This window comes from Saimiri boliviensis, chromosome 7 (assembly GCF_048565385.1).
Source record: "Saimiri boliviensis isolate mSaiBol1 chromosome 7, mSaiBol1.pri, whole genome shotgun sequence".
NCBI lineage: Eukaryota > Metazoa > Chordata > Mammalia > Primates > Cebidae > Saimiri > Saimiri boliviensis.
In genome coordinates this window covers 15380348-15402818 of record NC_133455.1, presented here as the reverse complement: position 1 = coordinate 15402818, position 22471 = coordinate 15380348, and the positions used below count along the sequence as shown (strand labels likewise).

The 22471-nt window shown below is 46.4% G+C and overlaps 1 protein-coding gene across 3 annotated transcripts in view; it reads right to left on the bottom strand.

The window, feature by feature from the left end:
• KSR2 (kinase suppressor of ras 2) overlaps positions 1-22471 on the bottom strand; it is a 532721-nt gene that overhangs the window by 212876 nt on the left and 297374 nt on the right. For all 3 annotated transcript variants that reach the window (XM_074402180.1, XM_074402181.1, XM_074402182.1), the window contains exon 5: positions 11516-11700. In XM_074402180.1, coding sequence (XP_074258281.1) covers positions 11516-11700 — 185 coding nt within the window. The remainder of the gene's footprint in view (positions 1-11515; positions 11701-22471) is intronic.

Genomic DNA, 22471 nt, shown 5'->3' with positions numbered 1-22471 from the left:
TTGGGTCACTCCACCAGAAAAAAAAAAAAAAAAAAAAAGTGACTTGCTGAGGTGCCTGCTGAAGGCAAAGGAAATACAGAATGGGCAGTAGAAGAAGGTAATTATCAATACCAGCTACGACCCCATGACCAGCTGCAGAAACGAGAACTGTAACGTTCATGCGTATTTCCTCCTTCTTTTGTTAAAAACATGTTTGCGCATGTATACGCTTGTACTAAGAAAACATATTCATTTTATTTCCTTTTCCATTATCATATGACATAAGATGTATTGACTGCCCATCAGAATTAAGCATTGTTGACTTTGTGTAATAGTATTTGGGTTGGAGATTGGTGTGTTTCTGGTTACATGAAGGACAGTTGTGTTAGGAGGTAATTATGACCTCACTATTGTCTGTGTTTGGAGATTATGTGTGATATCAGGAGATGTGTAAGGGTTCAAGCTGACTTGGGTGTACTTGTGATGGCTAATGCTGAGTGTCAACATGATCGGATTGAGGGATGTAAGGTATTAATCCTGGGTGCATCTGTGTGGGTATTGCCAAAAGAGATTAACATTTGAGCCAGTGGGCTGGGGAAGGCAGATCTACCCTTAATCTGGTGGGCACAATCTAATCAGCTTCCAGAGAATATAAAGCAGGTAGAAAAAATGCGGGAAAAGGAGAGACTGGCCTAGCCTCTCAGCCTACATCTTTCTCCCATGCTAGATGCTTCCTGCCCTTGAACATCAGACTCCAAGTTCTGTTCTGGGAGTCAGACTGGCTCTCCTTGTGATCATGTAAGTTAAAACTTAATAAACTCCCTTTTTATATAATATATATTCTATTAGTTCTGTCCCTCTAAGAGAACCCTGACTAATACAGCAAAACTCTTCATTTCTAAGCCCATAGGCAAAGATCATGGCCCAGATCAAGCCAGTAAGTCCATCCCATTTCTCTGGCTCAGCTAATTGGTTCAGAGATGAGTATGCAGCCAAGCCTGTGGATTCAGAGTGAATCTTAGATCTAAACAATCACTCTGCCACTATGGACTGGAATAGGGGAGACTGCTGGGGCCATCTTGCCACCATAGAGAGCATAAAAGTGAAGCCATCTAAAGAACCGCAGGGCTGAGAGATAGAGACTAAGCCGCGACATGAACAGAGCCCCTAGATACAGCCATATCTGAAGCCTACACAGCCTATGGACCTTTTAATTATAGGTATCAATAAGTTACCTTTATACTTAAAAAAAAACCACTTAGGTTGGGTTGCCTATCACTTGGAACTGTGAATCCCAATCACCATCACCACCATGCAGTGACAAAGAGCTGCTTAATTTTCAATCAACAAAAGGATCTGGGGCAGTTTTTCTTGGTCACTTTTTTCTTGGTCACTGGCTTCCCTGGGCAGTTAAGCAGGAGAATCATCCAAAAACCCAAAGACTGCATCAAAATTTAGAGACTTCAGTTCCAGACTGGGTGAAGCCAAGCCCAGCCAGCCCTGCAGCTTTACAGGGCAACAAGTAGAATTCTTTGCCCATTGCCATCTAGATCCTGAGCAGCTGAAGGTTCATAGTGCTGGACACAAAGTGAATACTCAAAAAATGTTTACTGTTATCTATTCAAAACTATTTGTGTGTGCTAGCTCCATGCCAGACCCAGTGATGAACAAGACTGACACAGTCACTGCCTTCATGGGACTGATATTAGGGGAATGAGGTATGAAACAAACACTCACGTAAGTACATATATGCCTGCACATTGTGCTAAGTAAGTGCTTCTGAAGAAAAGTACAGAGATGAGATAAGGTGTAACTGACGTAATAGAATGGCAGGCAATGCTTTCCCAAGGAAACAATAATTCATGTGGAAGTGATAATGAGTGGGTGTCCACTGGCCTGAGAGTTCACGGCAAGAGAGAGTATAGTTCATTGACGGAATCCATGTGAGGGGGCAGAGAGAGAAAAATGAAGCTAGAGAGAGCACCAGAGCCAGCCAGGGTCTGGTGTGACATGTTAAGGATCTGGGCTGTAGCTTATGAACAGTGGGAGATCATGGTAGAATCTTATCTTAATCTGGGGTTGAGAGCCAGATTTTCACTTTGGGAGGATTACATCAATGGATTGGAACTGGGTCAAAGTGGATACAGGACGATCCGTTTGGAAACTATTAGATCGTTTGGACCAGGGTGGTGGTGATGGAGGAGGAGATGGAAAAAAGTGGAAGGTCAGAAGTCACAGTCTACATCCCACGAACTAAATCCGGCCCTCCGCCTGTCATTGTAAGTAAAGCTCTATTGAAACACAGCCACATCCATTTGTTTGGGCATTGTCTCTGGATGCTTTGTGTTACAATGGCAGAGTTAAGCCATTGTCACAGAGATCATATGGCCTGCAAAACTGGAAATATTTACTATCTGGCCTTTTACAGAAAAAGGTTGCTGACCCCTGATTTAGAAGCCTCACTCAACAAGACGTGGAAGATAGGGCATCCTGGAAAAGAAGGGTCAAAGTTCACACCTAAATATAGGCTTATCCAACAGGATAGATGGGCAAGACGGGGCTGCCAGAAGACCAGGCTTATTGGGGAGGAGGGTAAATTTGATGGAAATAACCCAACCCCCCACAACCCTAACACTTCACAGAAATGAGGTCAGGCCAAGTTACGTGCAGAAAGAGCATGCAACTTGGTGTCTGAAGGCATTATGGTTTTTAGTCTTGCCTCTGATGCACTATGTAACTTCCAGCCAGGAATTTTCCCCTCTTGGAGTGTTAGTTTCCTCATCCACAGAATGGAGATGCAGGGCTGTGGATAAGGAATACAAATGCCTAGTGTACACTACACAGTTCTATAGCAAGGTTACTTCTTGCTTTGAAATCAGCTGATGCACAAAAGCAGAGCTACTGGGACAAAGGCAGTAACAGTCAAACATAGGTCCCGATGAGGGGGAATGGCATTGCCCACTCTGACAGCGTGACCTGATCAAGGATCAGGACTTGACTCCAACAGACACAAATGGCACCCCTGGTTTCTAACGCCAACCACTTACCTACCAATTTTGGTTGCCACAATTCCTGGTGAGGGCAATCATAACAAAAGATCTGAGGTTGTCTATTGCATGCTGAGCCCAAACTGTTTTTTGCAAAGGCACGAAGTACGTAATGTGTAGGCAGGAACAAGGGAAGACTGATGATGAGAACCCAGAAGTCGCCTCTCACGGAACATACACACCCATGTACACTACACACACATATGAATAGCTCATGCCCACAGGCTTCAGCAGCCCTCCATACACACAAAAAGTGTCACCATTTAAACAGACACGGCTAACTTCCTTTGAACTTGAACTTCCACCAGCCTGTTGATGGGCACTTTGAGTAGCAGCAGAGAATGCTGTTCTGTGACTCTCTTGACATAACGGCCAGAGCCACTGGTTGGGCATCAGGAGGCTCAGGTCCAAGCCCCAGCTCTATAGCGCTGGGCAAGTCCTTTCCACTCTATGACCTCAGTTTCCCCATCTGCAAAATGAGGGACTGGACTCATTGATTTCTGAGGCCTCTTCCAGCTCTGTCATCTATCCTAGAACAGAGATTAAAAATTGAGAGCCCCCAACCAAAATATAAACCGCAAACCTGTGGAGTTATCCAGCATGGGCTTATATGGTGTCAAAGGACGTATAATTGGTTGCTAACATTTTTTAAATGGGAGAGTTCTTGTAAAAGTCAGGATCTCCAACATATGAAAAAAATCAAACAATCTGGCAGCACTGGGCCCACATCTCCGCAGGGCCACAGCTGCTGGAGCTGGAGAGGAGCTGTCCACGCCTCACCTCTTCCTTCTCACCCCCACATCAGGCCGCTTCACTTTGCAGGCACTTCTCAGAACCCGGCAGCTATCTCAGAGAACAAGCCCTGTTCCAGCTGGCACTTAAGGTGGCACTGAGACTCTGGAGAGGTACTGACTTGCCATGATTACACAGATTGGCCCTGGTACTGCCTTTTCTTATTTTTGTTTGGAAAATGAGGAGGAGGTCTGCATGGGTTTCCTAGGGCTGCTATAACGAAATACCAAAAACTGGTGGCTTCAAACAAGACAAGTTCATTCTCTCACTGTTCTAGAGGCCAGAAGACCAAGATCAAGGGGGTTCTTGGTTCTCAAAGCAGAGTTGGTTCTTTCTGGAGGCTCTGAAAAAGAACATGTCCTCATGCCTCTCTCTCAGCTTCCGGTGGCTCCATCAATCCTCAGCATTCCTTGGCTTGTAGACACATAGCTCCAATCTCTGCCCCCATCACCTGGTGCTATCCTGGTATCCCCGTCCAAATTTCCCTCTTCTTAAAAGGATACCAGTCATACCAGACCAGGGCCCATCCTAATGACTTCATTTTAACTTGATCACACCTGCCAAGACCATATTTTCAAATAAGGAGACATTCACAGGTTTGTGGGGTAGGATTTGGGCACATCTTTCTGGGGCCACAATTCAACTCATGACAAGGCCGAATTTACCTCATTAAACAGGGGTGGAAATGAACACACAAAACAAGAGGTTGAAAACTTCCTTAAAACATAAAGATATTTAATAGGTAGATCTGCAAGTGAATCCTGACAAGTTGACACATGTGCAGTAAGGCAAATTGCTTGCATCCAGGCTTTATCTTCTGTGTTAATTTCCTGCACAATGAGAGAAACTTACATCTAGAATAACTCCCCTCCCATCACAGAGAAGCTCCCATCACAGGAAGGCTGAGGACTGGGCTCCTGGCTTCCCGGAAGTTCAAGGGACAGGTGTGCAGGGCACAGAAGAACCCTCAGTCTCCCGATGCCACGCAGTGGAGTTTTCTATAAAGACGTGATATACTAAGAAAGATACAACACCACTTACGTAGGCATCCTGCCAAGGATGTCTAGCCTGAGTCCAGCCAGGAGCAAACATCGGGCAGACCCAAATTGAGAGACATTCTATAACTGACCCCTCCTCTTCAAAGATGCCGAAGTCATACATAACAAAGAAAAAGGCCGAGAAACTGTTCTAGCTTGTACAACACCTAAATACAATATGTGACCTCAGATTCAATCCTGTACCCGAAAATAAACATTGCTCTAAAGGATACTATAGGGGCGACTGCTGAAATTGCAATCTGGCAAGATGAAAGTATTGATTCAATGTCAAGTTTACTGAAATTCGTAACTCTGTGGTTATGTAAGAGAGTATGCAGCCTGGTCCCAAATGGTTCACAAAAACTAGAGAGAGAAAGAGAAAGAGAGAGAAAAAAGCAAATGTAAGAAAATGTTAAAAAACCACTGAATCTAAGTAAAGAAGGGCACAGACGTCCCCTGTGCTGTTCTTGCAACTTTTCTATAAATTTGAAATTACTTCAAAATGAAAGCTTAAAAAAAAATAGTCACCTAACCCAGGGATTTTGAAATGCCAGCCTGCAGGACTCCCTGGAGAGCTTGTGAAAATTCAGATTTCTGGACCTCTCCCCAGAACTTCTGATTCAACAGGGCTGGAGGGGAAGAGCAAGAATTTGCATTTCTAACAGGCTGTGGGATGCTGCTGCTGCTGCTGCTGACGGTGGCCTGGAACACACTTTGAGAACCCCTGATACAACCTTGTTTAATTTGCGGCTGTGACCATCAAAATAACTAGGCAGAAAGAGTTAAGCTAGCTGCTTCTGGGAAGGAGGATTGCGGGGGGACAGTGCAAGAGATCAGTGCTTTTCATTCGGAATGTTCTGTAGCATTTCGTTTATTTCCAGGTTTATGTATTTTAATGCCTGCAAAGCATCCATATCCTGCCTGGTGTGTAGCAGGTGGTCAGCACCCATTAAAAAGCTGCTGGAGCCTGAGTTTCTAAGTGGTGGCAGGCAATGTGGTTCCTCCTGTGTCTGCTGAGTCCCTGGGGGAAGAGCACCAGCACCAACCCCAGCACTTCCATTTGCCCATTCTTGGGGAGCAAAGTCCTTTGGATAACTCCAATAGGATATATACATTCCCCCTGGAATTGGCACCACTAAGTCAGGTCAGAACCAAATGGTTCAAAATATCTTCCAATTCTGAGACAAGATTGCGGTTCAGCCAGCAAACTTCTGTCAAGACAGGAGCCTCTCCTCCGTCTCTTCTGGGAGGTAATGAACCTTGGCCTTAAGCCTCATTAAACCCCATTATATAATCACCCCCATCCTGAGTCTGTTTATAACCCTTCCAGTGGCTGCTTTCTTGGGAGCAGGCAGCTCAGCTCCATCAGTCTTTATTGCTACCTGCTGCCTTCCTCAACAAACTACACTTCTGATTCAGCGTCAAGGTACACACAAGGCCAGGGTATCCAAGGAGGGTCAACTCTCTTAGCTTGTCCCCAGGACAAAGAGCAGGAGTTGCTTAGAGAAGAGATAAGCAGAGGGCCTGCCGTCTTTCAAGACACCTCATGAAGGACAATATTTCATAAGACCCGGGCTTTGTGGTCCAGCTGGTGCCATTGCGACCAAGATGGGGAAGTTCTGGAACCATCCATCACGTGCTCCCCTTCGTAGCTGCTGCCCTGAAGTGTTTGGCCCCTAAGGGCAGCTCATAGAGAAACACCCAGAAAACTGCAGGTGGCAAAATTACTATGTCATTCCTCATCTTCTAGGAGAGACGTCCAGGATAAATGAGTGGCAGGAGCTGCCTGTAGCTTGTCATTTTGGCTACTTTCTGCAACTGCCTGGCCCCTACAGGGATGGCTGCAACCTGGGACTACAGATCCCTAGAATAATAACAACAGAGGATAGGAGGAGCAGCAAACGGTTGGTCAATATGGGTGATGCTTTCTTTTTCTCTCTCTTTTTTTTTTTTTTTTTTTTTGAGACGGAGTCTTGCTCTTGTTGCCCAGGCTGGAGTGCAATGGCGCGATCCTGGCTCACTGCAACCTCCGCCTCCCAGGTTCAGATTTTCCTGCCTCAGCCTCCCAAGTAGTTGGGATTGCAGGCACCTACCGCCACGCCCGGCTAATTTTAGTATTTTTCAATTTTGTATTTTTGTATTTAAATTTTATATTTTTAGTAGAGACAGAATTTCATCATGTTGGCCAGGCTGGTCTCGAACTCCTGACCTCACGTGATCTGCCTGCCTTGGTCTCCCAAAGTTCTGAGATCACAGGGGTGAGCCACTGTGCCCAGCATGGGTACTGCTTTCTAAGTGAGCCCAGCACACTAACAAAAAGGCATCCTTTGAGCAAGGCTGTCACACACAACACGCTTTCCCAGCAATGCAAGGGCTTCGGAGAGAAAACCTGAGCATGTTCAGTTCCTTCCATGATGAACAAGGAAGTTTTAATGACGATGACATTGCAATTTCATACCCTAGCATTACAGAGTGGAGGATTCAAAAGGACTGCAAACTTCACCTCTCTCCTGGCCTTGTGACCTTGGGCCAACTGCTTAAAACTCTCTCAGCCCGTTCCTTCATCTGTAAAATGAGTATAATAGTAGTACCTGCCTTACAGAGGATGATGGAGTTTAAATGACATAATAAAAGCAAATTGCTTTGTCCCATGCCTGGGACATTGTCAACACAATACGTGCCAATTGCTATTATGACCACTGTTCTCATCATTGTTACAAACCACTTTATCATGTAACTCAGCGCTCTAAGTACCAGTCCCCATGCTAGGGAATGTACATGCACTTCACGTTTTATCCTCACGGCGTCATTGCTGGGTGGAAAACAGACTGAAGAAGTGAAGTGATTTTCCCAGTGACGTAACAGCATCTAGTTAGTTGCTTTAAACCCAGAGTCACTTCCACCAGCTGGTAATGAATGATGACATTCATTCCTTCCATCCAGGTGGGACCCTTTCATTCTGAAGTAGCCTTTCTTTAGGAGATTTAAGACAGCCTGACCTCCATCCACTGGGATCATAGATAGACTGCAAGGAGACCCCAGGCTTGCAGCTTGGTGGACTAAAGATGGTCCATGGTGAAGGGCACCTAACCAAACCACCAGAGCACGGTGGCCCACCCAAATGCAACGCAGAATAAATACAGCAAGGATGGAGAGGTTAGTCCGCTGCTCTCTATTTCTCTGGAAGCAGGTTCATTTGAGTCAGGATCTCCCATGGTGAACAGAAGCATCTGATGTCTTTCATTCTAGCCCTGCTTGATGAGGCTTTGAACCCCAAGGGCTGGTGAACCTCAGAGACAGATTCCTCCGTCAGCAAAAGCTCCTGTCTCTCCCCTCCTTCCCTGTCCCCACTCGCCACTCCCAGACCAGGGGAGTAGGATAAGTCCCAAGAAGGTGGTAACCTTCTTGCAGCTCACTCAAGGTGGCTGTGCACCCTGAGGTTGTGAGGCTCAGCCACGCTACAACCAGATCTGCCTAACGCCATCCCCAAGCGTTACCATCATCAGGTAACAAGATGGCGTGTCACCACCCTTCAAAGCACAGGCCAGAGCCAGAGCAGACAGTGACAAACAGGCAGACAGACTGAGCTTGGCAGGGATGTAGCCCCGGGGGTCCCTTGCCTGGACCAACAGGAGGAAGGCGGCCACCAGGGCCCAAAGGCAGGGAGTTCTCTCCTGAAATTCATGGCGGTAGGGGAATGGGAACCATTACAAAGAAGGAGGAGCTGGTGCCTGGTAGCTGTGTTCTCCCAACCCCAAGCCCCACCCAGAGTCCCCAGAACCAGTATTCTGGAAGAGTCAAAGGTTTGCCTAGAAACATTCAGTGGGTAGACCTCAGAGTCGCTGAAAGGGACCTTCAGGAGTACATCCCTCTGGGGAAACTGAGACCCAGATAGAGAAAGGAACTTGCTGCATTGAAGTGATGGAATGCAGGCTAGGTTGGATCTGGATTCACAAGGGATCCCATGGACAAGCTCATGCCCCATTCTGAGCCTCAGTTTCTTGATCTGTAACATGGGAATTCTAGCACGTGCCTCACAGACTGGGGTGAGTCTTGCCTGAAACAGTGCAGCTGACACACCAGGCAGAGACAGAGGCCACACAGGGAACCGGGGGTGGCACTGAGATTCCAAAAGAGAGCATCTTGGTTCCCAAACTGCAACCTGCCCACCACACTGGGCTGCCTCTGTTTCTGTTACTTATTAGAATGAACAGACAGGGAAGTGGTCCCCAGGATCTCAGCTAACATTTGGGTTACACACTCATTCTTCCACTGAGACTCAAATGCTATCTTTCTTCTTTCTGGGAGATCAGAGAGCAACTTCTTTGCATGCCAGCACCAAGACTGTTCAAGGGGTAGTTGTGCTCCTGGTGCCTCTTAGTGCTGGGAGCGGCCTTTTAATTAAGGACTTTGCCCCTGTCCACAGGCAAGCAGCAGAAAAGCTTATCGTCTTTGGTGGAGACCAGGGCAGGAACGAAAAGTTAGAAGCCACAGTGAATCCTCAAAAACTCTTTGGTACAGACAGGGGCTCAAATGTTTGAGTCTGGTTTTTTTGTTTGTTTTTTCTTATTTGTTTGTTTGTTTTTGTTTTGTTTTGTTTTGTTTTTTCCAAGCAGGAGGGAGATGTTTTTACTTTGGCCGAAACTCAAGTGCAGAGCAGTGGTCAAACCCCTGGAGGGGGCCACGCTGACATTCACTCATAGGATGGCGATGACCAAGGACAGATGGCTGCTACAGGCAGCCACCCAGAGTCATGCCAAGGTAAATGCCAAGCATTCTTAGGGCCATGGGGAAGTTGGCGGGGGGGGGGGTAAACTGCAAGGCATTTAGCCATAGAAGCTTAACCATCAGACCACAGGCTGTAAATGCTTCAAGAATAAATCACCATCATAAAAGCCACCATTTATTAGGCACCTGCTGTGTGCTGAGAACTGTGCAGAAGGCTTGGCATGCATGAACTTATCTAATCCTCGCCACCATGTACAAGCTGAGGAAACAGGTTCAGAGGCTTTGAACTCACTTTAGATCATCCACAATTGCTTAAAAGTAGAATAACTGGGTTTCAAACCCAGGAATCTGTTCCTGGCTCTGACATCTGCCTCACCTGGCTATCGCTACACACTGGACATGTCACTATCTCTCCTTTTCCTCATTCACGCTCATGCAGCCACTCTCATTGACTACCATGCAGGCCCACCCTCATGAAGGGTGCTCTTTCTGGCAGTGATTTCTCTGGACAAATTTAATAAATTGGCCTTCTGCTGTGGACCTGTGAGTAGTGGGTGCTATTTTAGTTTGCTAGATTTGGAGCCTGCCTAACCTGAGCAGTGAGACAAGGCAGTCTCTGGACCATCTCCTGACTGATGTCCACATGGATCATCAGTCCATACCTTCAGCTGATTCCCACCATGGATGTGCCACATATACCTGTGGGCTATAAACCAAGCTCGCCATTTGACCCCAGCCTAAGCATCTAGGTGGATGCTGGATATTACATGAGCCTTTTTTTCCAGGCATAGAATTAATAGATCTTGTCAAATTCCCAAAATGTAAGAAGCCTTAGGTAAAAGTAATGAACAGAACCCCACATTTAGAGAAAGCATTCTGCTGGGTATTTAAGGGGTCATGGTTATCAAATGATGTGTGATGTGTTAGAAAGAACTGAATTCAAATCCCAGCTCAAATCCTCAACAGCTGTGTGACTTTGAGCAAGTTCTTTGATGTCTCTGGGCCTCCATTTCCCCTTCTGTACAGTGGGAACAATCCATCTGCAGGAGGGATTGCTGCAACAACTAGATGAGGCCCTCCCTGTGAGTGATGAGCACGCATCAGTGCTCAGTGAACACGTCTTATCATTTCTCAGAGCAACAACACAACGTGCACAGCCTGTGGCTGAATGAAGGGCCAGGGGTTATTCCACATTCTCAGAGCCCTTCCTTCTCTTGAGCAACCAATCAATAAAAGTTGCCGTCTTGGCCGGAGGACTGGCTGGGCTTTATTCAGGGGGGTGCCCCTCTGACCACATCTGTGCCTGTTCAGCACATCGGGCCTCTGGGTAGAGAAGATTAAACACCTTCTGAAACCTCAGTTCTCCATCCTCAGAAAGTTTCATTTCCGCTTCAAGTAATAACCACTCTGTCTCCGACAGAAATTCGCAAGAACAGAAAGTAAACCATTCCAGGCCATGCTCAACCCCATTTGAACCCAAATACATCTTTGAGATGTAAAGGTTATATGTGTTGACCTGAATGGGGGAAAAAAGGCAAAACTTAATCATAGATGCCTTAGCCGTAGCAGCCAAGAAAAATCCTGTAATCAGGCAGCTGAGAGACGGCAGGGAGGAGGGAGAGAGAGGGCGGTGCCTCCCTGAATGCCTGCTTGCTTTCCTCTATCTTTCCTTCACACCTGAGACCAATGACAACAGCCAGTCAACCTCCCCAGCGTCAATTATGCTCCCCTCCAAAACCATCCAAATGGGCGTGAGTGGCATAGGCAGATGGTGGGGCCGTGGGCAGAGGATGGATGAAGCTCTATCAGTGAGTATTTCACAAGCGCCTCGGATAAAGAAAAGAGTTTGCACCTGGCGCAGAGGCTAGCAGGTGCTGGGAAGAAGGAGGTGGCACAGCCAGCATCCCCAGTGCAGCCCAGTGAGTGACTTACTTGCAGAGAAGTTGGCCTCGGTGTGAACAGGAGGGGTGGAAGGCAGAAAAGGCGCGTGTCCCACAAAGAAGGAGCGGAGGGAGCGCTCGGACAGCAGCGGGGAGCGCTGCTGGGAGGGGATGTTCTCGCAGCTGCCTACGCTGCTGTGGATCTTGAGGTTCAAGGGTTTGCTCTTCTTCTTGGCTCTGAAAGGGAGACAGAAAAAGAGGAAAAGGAAGTATATCCAAAGGCGCACAAAGTTACAGCCGTGAAGCCCAGCCTTGTGTTTCCAAAACCTACAGGGAGAAATCAGAAGAGCCCACAGGGTTTCAGGCAGAGACACAAGCGCTGGGCAAAAAGCGTTTGCCCTCTCGCCTCTAGGTCCCTCTAAGAAGCCCATTCTACACTGAGGCACAAGCAAACATTTCAGCCATTCTTTTTTGCCCAGCTCCCTAGAGAAGCTCTAGAGAACCAGGGTTCAAGTTCAGCTTCCAACTCCGATCCCACAACTTTTGCCTAAACATCTCGACTCTTCAGAGCTCTAAGCCCCCAACCCGTGACCAAGCTGCCCATTGGCCATTTGATAGAAACAGCAAATCTCAGGCTGTCCTCGAGTGAGTCTAGATCTGTGTCAAGGTGGCATTCACCATCTATGCGTTTAATCCCCAAATCCACTGCCCTTCCTCCAGGTAACAATAATTAGTGCACTTCTGTAGATGTTAAGCCTGATAACTTTCAAGAGAGCTAAGTAGATTAAGCCTTCGGTAGGACCCCAGTGCCTCTTCTGGAAATGCTTCCCCTTGGTCAGGACTTCTGGTGCTGGGCTCCTTCTTCTCAGCCCACCCACAGCTCTGTCTGGTTCTTGGTCCATTGTCTACCAGGAGCCTCAGACAGTGCCCACCTTAGGAGTTCAGGAGGGAGGGTGCGCCCCCAAATCACAGGCTGGATCCTATGCCATGCCTCACAGGCAGCTGCAAGGGATCAGAAGAGTGTTATAGAGAAGGGACCCTGGGTGCCCTGCCCTTCACCGCTGTGCCTACCATAGCAGCGTTGCTGGAGGAGAGCAGGTGCAGCTTGTAGGAATTACACTATCCTGAGGCCAGACCCCCCAGATTCAAATACTGGTCTTGCCACCCCTGGGTGAGTCCATTAAACCTCTCAAGCTTCAGTTGTCTTGTCTACAAAAGAGTCCTTCTTTGGAGAATTGTGGAGAGGATTAAACAATGCAGGTAAGTGAATTAATATGAAGTATAAACATGAATTGTTACTATTATTATATTATGAAGCTCTGTCTGACAGTTCCTTCAGAAGAAAGGAAAAACCAAGTGGAAGCTTCTGGAAAGTTTGATTTCACTCTTGGGGACTCTTCAAGACCCTGGAGATTGAATGATATTCTTTGTAGACTCCATGCCTAGCAAAATGAGTCACATAGAGCAGCAACTTAAATATTTGTTGAAGGATCTCTAAATGGTAAACGGAAGGACGGTAAAGAGTTCTCCCAGGGATCCCTCAGCTCACAGCCTTTGATCCATGGCCGGTTATGGATTCATTCAAGAGAAGAGAGAGGGGTGATGTCTGATCTCAATCCTACACGCAGGCACTGGCCTCACCCCACCAGCGGGTAAGCATCTGCCTTCTGCCTACAACATGGTGCATTCATGGCTTTCCCTTATACAGAATTGTAAAGGTAAGGAAATATATACCCATCACCAAAATGGGTAATGGTATAATATCTAAACAATTAATTAACAGAAAAGTGTTATGAGTGCTAGTATCCATCAGAGTTAAGCTTATGACATAACTTGAAACTATCAAAAAGAAGTACAGTGTATACGGAAGGCTGAGACTAACTGTGTCCACAGCCTGGGCATTTCTTAGTATAGAGGTACCCTGTCCAATAACAGAGCTACTTGTCCACGTGAGCACTTGAATTGTGGCAAGGCTTGACTGAAATAGGCTTAGAATGAAAAAAAAAAAAGGACAATACCTTACTAACAATATTTTTTGTATGCATCAAATGTTTGGATTAAATAAAATACATTGCTAAAATTAAAAAAAAAAAATTAAAAGAGGGCTGAGTACAGTGTCTCACCTCCATAATCCCAGCACTTTGGGAGGCCAAGGTGTGAGAATAGCTTGAGGCCAGGAGTTTGAGACCAGTCTAGGCAATATAGCAAGACCCTGTCTGTACAAAAAACTTAAAAATTAGCCAGGCGTGGAGGTAGATGCCTGTAGTCCCAGCTACTCAGGAGGCTGAGGTGGGAGGATCACTAGAGACCAGGAGTTTGAGGTTGTAGTGAGCTACGATTGTACCACTACACTCCAGCCTGGGTGATATAGTGAGACCCTGTTTCTAAAATAATAATAATGATATTAATAAAATTTTAAAAATGATAACAAAAGTGAGGGCCTTAGCAATGATTCACAGTCTGATGCTGAAATAAATCAATAAATAAAACCCAGGGTATTTAAGATTCTTTTTTTACTTGCCAACAGTTTCTTAGGAGGTGAAATTATTCCATTTCCAACAGGACCTCTCACACTGAGAGAAAGACGGAAAGGAGACAGTAAAAACAAGGACTCCAGCCAGGTGCTGATTAAGCTTTGATCTGAAACTGAGAGAATACACCTCTGAAATTATAAGCATAAAACATAGACATTAAAGATTTTTCAGCTTTATCAAACAGGAGGCTTAATCATCACAATAATAGCAATAGCAGCTACTGTTACTGCTGCCTTAATGTGAATGCCAAACGTGTCCTAGGGACTGTATCAAGTGTTTTTCATGTATGACCTCACTTGCCGTAGTAACCTTAGGTAGGAGACGGTGTTATTACCCTCTCTCCACTGATGAGGACACCAAAGCAATGAGGAGAGAAGCGACATGGGGAAGGTGATGCCAGCCCTGAAACCAGGCAGTGTGGCACCAGGGTGCATCTCTCAGCTGCACCCACACCAGACCCTGAGTGTCAGTCCCAACCCCACATCATCATCCGCCCTGAGCCCAGCTGCCCTGAGAAGTTTGATTTGGGACATGTTCAGGTCAGAGGCACTGGAGTGGCCAACAAACTGAACCCCAAATCTTCAACTTTTGCTTCATCCACTTCTTTTCTTGGAACCCTTTCACCAGAACCACCCAGAAACCCCATGTAGATATTTCCCTTTGCCCCCCTCTCTCCAGCACTGAGCCCTTTTGCTCTAGTGTAACTAAAGAGAAAAATGCTGTAAAGAGGAAGGAGATGGGGCAGGGACCCTGGAGAGTCCCTGCTGAGCGGCCCCCACGGAATGGCGAAGCTGCTCCTTACAGAGTGTTTCTACTGTTTCTCTCCCTATGCATACTCCATGGTCCAGTTCAAATGTTACCATGTGTAAAGTGTCCTCTCCTACCCACAGAGTAGGGGTCTTATCATTCCCTCACCTCACTCGCTTAGTTCCTGCTTTTCCATCATATTCTGGGAAAGACCCCATTTCCTTAACGTGGTGCCCAGTATGTGCCCACATGCACACCTTGGTCTGGCCCTGGGGCCTTCTCACTCTTTATATATGTAGCCTCCACCACCTGGAATACCCTCTGTTGCTTTGCCTGGTAAATCCCTATTTGTCTTTTATGACTTGGCTCTGGTGTCCTCTCCTCCAGGAAGTCTTCCCTAATATCCTAATTCATTCCAGCATGGGTCGGGCGTTCTTCCTCCAGGAAGCCTTCCCTTATACTCCTTCTTCCTTCGCGGACTGGGTTGGGTGCTCCTTCTCAGTTCTCTCTCTTGATTGATCACTAGATCAATCAATCGATCGATAGACAGACAGATTGATGGCTACATTTTCCTATTTTTCCAAAGTTGCTGGCTTCCAAGTAGACTGATTTTTGAGGGCAATGATTGTGCTGTTTATTTTCCTATCCTTGGCAACCAGCACAGAACCTGGCACATAGTAGGTGCTCATTAAATGCTTACCCAATGACTGTTCTGGGTAAAGACCTTGGCACGCATCACATTCCCTTCTAATTATTTGTCTTCCACATGACTGTAGGCTCCTTGAGGGCAGGAACCATGTGGTTTTCCCTGTTGGATCCTTCATCCCTTAGCTTCATGCTAGTTGAATGAAATGAAACTTTTCAGTGGGCTTGAAAACATTCTCCCCTTTCCAAGGAATGAGTTTAAGAGTGCTTGGTTGGAAGGTGCATCCAAAAGGAATCTCTCAGCTCCTCCCACCCACCTCCCCGAAACTCTCATCCTGCCTGCCCGGGAGTGAGGCACCCTCCTGTGGCCGGAGCACAGCCTCCTTGCAGATTTTCAGACTCCTGGATGGATAGTTCAGAAAAGTCTGTTGATTTAAGACTGGGGGCATCCCACACAAACAGCTTAAAAGCCCCACCGTGCGGGAGGCCTGCTGCTCGCTGGCTTGAAGGAGTTGAAGCATATCTGCCAAGTCTCCTTAGTGCCTGGGACACCAGCCCTGTTTCTCTCCCCAGGGGCCCATGGCAAGGACCAGAAAGGAGCTTCCAGTTACGGCAGCAAACATCGGCAGACTCTTTCCTACCCATGGTCAGAGAAGAAAGGAAAGCAAAGAGGGGGTGGCATTTCATTCCACACAAATGCTCAATGTTGAAGACTCAAAGAAGCATCCATACTGAGGCAGTGTAATTCAGTGGTTAAAGTCATAGGCTTTGGGGTCATAGAGATGGGGACTTAAGTCCTGACTGTGACCTTGAGAAAGTGATCTCAGTTTCCTCATCTAGACAATGGGGAGAATACTAACACCAATCTCAGGAGGTTATTGTGAGAATTCTACGAGATAACAAGCTTGGCACAGGACCCAGTACAGAGTGAGAGTTCAGGTGATGTCACCTGCTATTAAAGTCACTATAACCATGTCGAATCAGATATCTGTACAGCTGTAGAAATAGACTTGAAGAAGCCAAAATTGAATCCAAGCTGCAATTTTCACCTGAAATATCCAACACAGTTTCCATCTACCATGGCCCTTAGTGAGTGAAGAGGACACATCAAAACCCTCTGGTGATAGATAACCACCATCATCTCCGAAACTCCGACAGGAACCTTGAGGCACTGAGCCAAGTGACGAGGCCAGATCCTCTGGCAAGAAGAACTGAGTGTGACCCAGCAAGAGTTTAAGAGGAGCTCAATGACCTCACTCAGAGTCAATCTGTTTTAACAACCATGGTCACAGATGGAGTACAGAAGGGGCGTATCTCAAAAAGGGTTAGTTGGGCAGAGGGGTGGCTAAAAAGATGGATAGATGGAAGAATGGAAAGAAGGAAGGAAGGGTCAAAAAGTGGAAGGATGGAATTGATGAAGGACAGAGAGGATGGGAGGATGGGAACACAGATAAAAGGAAGGGAGGAAGGGGGAGGAAGATGAAAGAATGACAGGACAAATGGATGGAATAAATGTGAGAATAGGAAGATGGAAGAATGGATGGAGGAATGGAGGAGAATGGGGGAATGGAAGGATGGACAGATGGAAGGAAAGAAGAAGGAAGGATGGCAAAGGGAAGAATGGTAGGATGAAAAAATGGATAGAAAGAAGGGCAGAATAGGGAATGGGAGTAAAAGAAAACAAGAGAATACATGGCTATTTGATCAGAGCAGGGTGAAGAGAAATCCTTTATGGCTTCCTACCCATCAAGGAAGCCTTCATGGACAGGACGTGAGGTTCATGTTTTCCATCTACCCTCATTACCAAGGGATGGTCAGAGGGGGAAAATACAGACAGAAATGACTATTTCTGATGACTGTGACCATGTACTTAAGATTTAGTGAATATTTTGCAGTATATACCACAGATGCAATTAAAAACAACATTCTCTCCCACGATCTTTGTAGGATATTAGATATCTGTCACACAGATGTCTCATCTGGAAATAAGGCCAATTCTGAGAACATCAACAATATGAGGTGGCACAAAACCATGGAAGAGGAAGCCCCATCTTCTGGGGCTGTATCAGCCCTGGGTGGACCATGATGCTTTCTGGATGGGCCAGCAAGTCAGAGCTCCCTGACAAGGGAGGCTGTGCCAAGGGCTGGGCTGAGCCACATCTGCACATCTATATCAGGAAAAGACGTCCAGCTCCAGGTCATCACCTATGCTTAGGAAAAGGCATTTGTTTCCCAAGTACAGGAAAGGACTTTTCCAGCGTTGGAATCTGGGAAAATTATTCCCATTTTTCTGATGCCCAATTTACATAGTGTCAGAACTAAAAGGATCCTGAGAAATCCTACACTGGTTGTGAAGGAGTTCATCACTCTCCCGCTCTAGTCCCACTGTTCTGGTCCAAGCCACCACATTCCTCTCTCACCTGAGCTGCCGCTGCCTCCTTGCTAGAATCCCAGACTCGCTTTTCTTTGGTTTTGTTTTTGCTTTTTTGTTATACTAAGGTGAAATTCACATAACGTAAAATTCACCATTTTAAATTGAATAGTTCAGTAGCATTAAGCTCATTCATAATACGGAAGACTTCAATTTCTATCTAGTTGTAAATGCTCACCACTCCAAAAGGAAACCTCTTACCATTAGTCCCTTCCATTTCCCCTTTCCTCCAGCTCCCGGCAACCACCGATCAGCTTTCTCTTTCTATGGATTTGCCTATTCTGGATATTGCATATAAATGGAATCCTACAAGCCTTTTGTGTCTGGCTTCTTCACTCAGCACAATGTTTTTGAGGTTCGTCCATGTTATAGCGTGGATCAGCACTACATGCCTTTTCATGGTTGAGTAATTGGATCCCACTTTGGATTCTTGACAATGTATTCTCCATCCAGCAAAGTGAGGTTTTAAAAAAGTATATGTTATATCATGTCACTCCTCTGCTTAAAACCCCACAAAGCTTTCCCATTGTTCTCTCCTCTTGTGGTCTATAAAAGCTTCTTAGGAGCTTTCATCCCTACCCTCCCAACTTCTTGTACCATCTTGGACTCTAGCTGCTCTGGTCATCCTTCTGGTCCTTGATCACACCAAATTCTCCACCTCAGGGCCTCTGCACATGCTGTTCCTGCTGCCTGGGACACTATTCCCCATCCTGTTTGTTAGTGGTATACTACTCATCCTTAAGGTACCATTTCCTTAGAGATGCCATCCTTAACTCCCAAACCAGCCAGATCTCCTGGTTACACCTGCTCCCAGCACTGCCTGCTTTCTCTTCTTAGAATGCATCCCAGCTAGAATTCTGTATTTATTTATGTGGTTACCAGAGTAATGTCTGTCTCCCCTAGGGCCTGCGCCCATCACACAGACAGGGCCTGTATCCTCAACATTTAGTGTAAGGCAAGGACCCAAAAGCTGAGTGTACAGATGCTCACCCTAGCCCACGTATCCCATCTCAAGCAAGGATGATGCAACATCTTCTATCTGGGGGGAATTCTAAAGGAATGTGACCCAGTCTCCATCTGCAAGTCAGGAGGGCTGGTTTAGCAGGATCTTCCCAGTTAATTTCCAAGTATGGGCTCTTCGAGGACAGAAACACAATTTCTTTTTCTTTCTGACAATCTATTTTGTCAGCCCCTGGCCACCCTTGTTATAGGTCTGGCAGGTGGTTGCACATTCAGAAAACTGAATAGATACCCGTTTACCAGCCCACCTCTCCCTGGCTTCATCACAGAGATCATCGAGAGAAGCCCCAAACTGATGTTTAGTCTTTGCACGGTTTCCTCTTCCCAAAGTGTACTGGAGTCTGAGTTAAAAGGAGCCGCCGGCTCACATGGCCTCCGCTTCCTTGAGCGTATGGTTGTGTCCCCTTGAACTCAAAAGCCTTCACCCGGCCAAATCCCTCAGCATCTCATTAACTGTGTCTGGAGCATCTGGCCCAGCCAACTGGGAGGAAATGGCAGGGCTGGGAACCAGACACGTTCCACATAAGCCTGCTTTGGGGACAGGCAAGAACACACAATTTTGCAGACCACTCTGAAAAGCAAAATGCTAATCCAGTAACCATTTCCCCAAACAGGAAAAATGCCCTCTGGTCTTACACAGGGATGTGCTGTATGAGCTGCCCCTATCAAACTGGCCCTTTTAAATCTTTTGCCGTGGGGCTGATCCAGTGATCCAAGACAAGGCTTCCAGGAAAGATCCTTTTCAAAATCAAAGAATGCACAATGTTCTGGGGTGGCAGAGCTTACCAACCCTTGGCTCAGCTGCACAGAGCCCAGGAAAGGAAGCCATTTGGAAAAGCAAAGCCCCATGAAGTCTAACACCAAGGGGATGTTCACTGAGAATCTGCTCTGTTCTTGGCCACAGGCAACAGCTCTCAGTTCTGGCTGGAGCACTCCCCAAGCATCGTATTAATCAGCCAGGGCCCTGGCAAAAAAGGGGCATGGACAAGCCAGTAAAATAGCACAAGCTGCATTTCCCCAAGTGTGGAGGAATACGCAGTCCTTTTAGAGGAGACATGGATGCATCCTTTTGCATTTTAATAGTTAAAATTCAAGAACTAGAATTTGCACGTCAAATACACAATTTCATAGCAATTATTTTCTATATGCAAAAGATTCTAAGAAGGAGAAAAGAAGAAGGGGAGTAGGAGGAGAAAGAAGAATGAGAAAAAGGAAGGCAAAGGAGAAAAAGAAAGAAAAAGAGTGGTAAGAAGTCAAAGGAGGAGGAGAAGATGTTGGCTAAAAAAAAGTTAAGTAAACTATAGTATAGATTCCACCCAAATGACTAAAAATAGACTGACAGTTACAAATGTTGATAAAGATATAAGGCAACCAGAATTCTCCTAAAATCCTGGTGGGAGTGTAAATTGGTACAACCATTTTTGAAAAATGACTTGGCAGTATCTACCAAAGCTGAATGTAAGCTCTGATCCAACAATTTTACTCCCAGGCATCTATCTAACCAAAATGAATGTCCATGTCCACAAAAAAGACCTTCGTACAAATGTTCATGGCAGCATTATTCATATGGCCAAACAAACACTGGGAACATTTCAATGACCATCAATAGTAGAAGGGATAAATAAGTCATAGTGTACAAACACTGTGACTTGAATTCTCAAACACACAACGTCTGAGAATGACATTGACAAGTAAAGGAAGGTGCCCGTCATCCGGACAGGGTGATGATGCCAGGCCTGGGAGGCATGAAGCCTTCCTCGAAGAAGGGAGCATACAACAACATCTTCAAAGGCAGGCTTCCCCAAACTTTTTACACAGGGGGCCAGTTCACTGTCCCTCAGACCGTTGGAGGGCCGCCACATACTGTGCTCCTCTCACTGACCACCAATGAAAGAGGTGCCCCTTCCTGAAGTGCTGTGGGGGGCCAGATAAATGGCCTCAGGGGGCCGCATGCAGCCCTTGGGCCGTAGTTTGGGGACGCCTGTTCAAAGGCATCCAGAGAAAAGGTGTGCAAGGAATACTTGGCAGAAGTGCCCCTTCTCTCCACACTGCGTTTTTGGTCTTAAGACATTCTCTTGGTTCTCACCATCAATGCATGTTATGGGCTGAATTTTGTCCCCCTCAAGTGCCTATGTTGAAGTCCTAACCTCTAGGACTTCAGAATGTGGCTGTATTTGGAGATAGGGCCTTTAAAGAGATGAGTAAGCTTAAATGACATCATCAGAGAGAGCCCCAAGACAGAGAGGACTGAGGAGAAACCAACCCTGCCGACACCTCAATCTTGGACTTCCAGCATCTAGAACTGTGAGAAAATACAAGCCCCCCAGTTGGTGGTATTTTGTTACAGCAGCCCTAGCAGAGTAATACAGTACACTCGTCTCAAGGGATTCTTTGAGAATCCCTTGAGAACATAACAAGAACAAGAAAAATACCTACCACTTTTTATGGGATAGTTACCAGGAGCCACACACAGGACTGGCCACTTCATGTTACTTATTCTAGCGGTGTCTGAATTTCTTCATTTGCTCTCTATCTCTGCCAACTAGAATACGAGCTCCATCTCAATCTTGCTTAGTAATGTTGTCTCCAAGGCCTAGGAAAATGCCTGGCACACAGCATGTACTCCAAACTTATACTTCGGATGAATGTACAAATGAATATTAACATCAAGCTATGTAGGCAGTTCCATCTTACAGATGAAGAAACTGAGTCCAGAAAGTACTGAGCTTCACGTTTTTGTTTTCTTTTATGAGGCAGAGTCTTGCTCTGTTGCCCAGGCTGGAGTGCAGTAGCATATTATTGGCCCACTGCAATCTCCACCTCCTGGGTTTGAGCCATTCTTCTGCCTCAGCCTCCTAGACAGCTAAGGTTACAGGTGTGCACCACCAAACCCAGCTAGTTTTTTGTTTTGTTTTGTTTTGTTTTGTTTTGTTTTGTATTTTTAGTAGAGATGGGGTTTCATCATATTGGCCAGGCTGGTCTTGAACTCCTGACCTCAAGTGATCCACCCACCTCAGCCTCCCAAAGTGCTAGGATTATAGGCATGAGCCATCGCCTGTAATCCTAGTACTAGGCTTCTAACCCAATTTGTGCAGATCCAGAGCCCAGGCTCCCAAAACTACATAAGGTTCCATCCCACTCTGGTGCCAGGAAGAGGATATCCCCCCACACCCCCCACCAAATATCCTCATATGCTAGGAGTGAGGATTCAGGGGCTCTCTGGGTAAGACCTACATGGCTTCCTCCTCACTATGACCCACGACCTTGAACACGAGATTTGGGCTGAAGAACAGACTGAAGAAGCAAAGGAGTTTTTCTCCAGGCACAAAACAGAACTGCTGAGGTACCCAAAAGGTGTTACCTACATCTGTCCTCTCAAACCAAGCTCCCATGACACAGGATCTGGCCTGGGAGGAACATAGTTCCCTTAGGGTCATGGGATCTGTTTGAGAGTGATCCAAGTAACACGCGAGGGACCTCTGTAGTGCAAAGGCAGGTTTTCTGTGGGTGACGGCAATGGACAACGTGATGATGTGGGCAGCAAGGACTGAACACCGAATGGCCCTGGATGATGGTCCTGCTCCCTTGTACCAGCTGTGTGGTCTTAGGCAAGTCACTTCTCCTTTCTGAG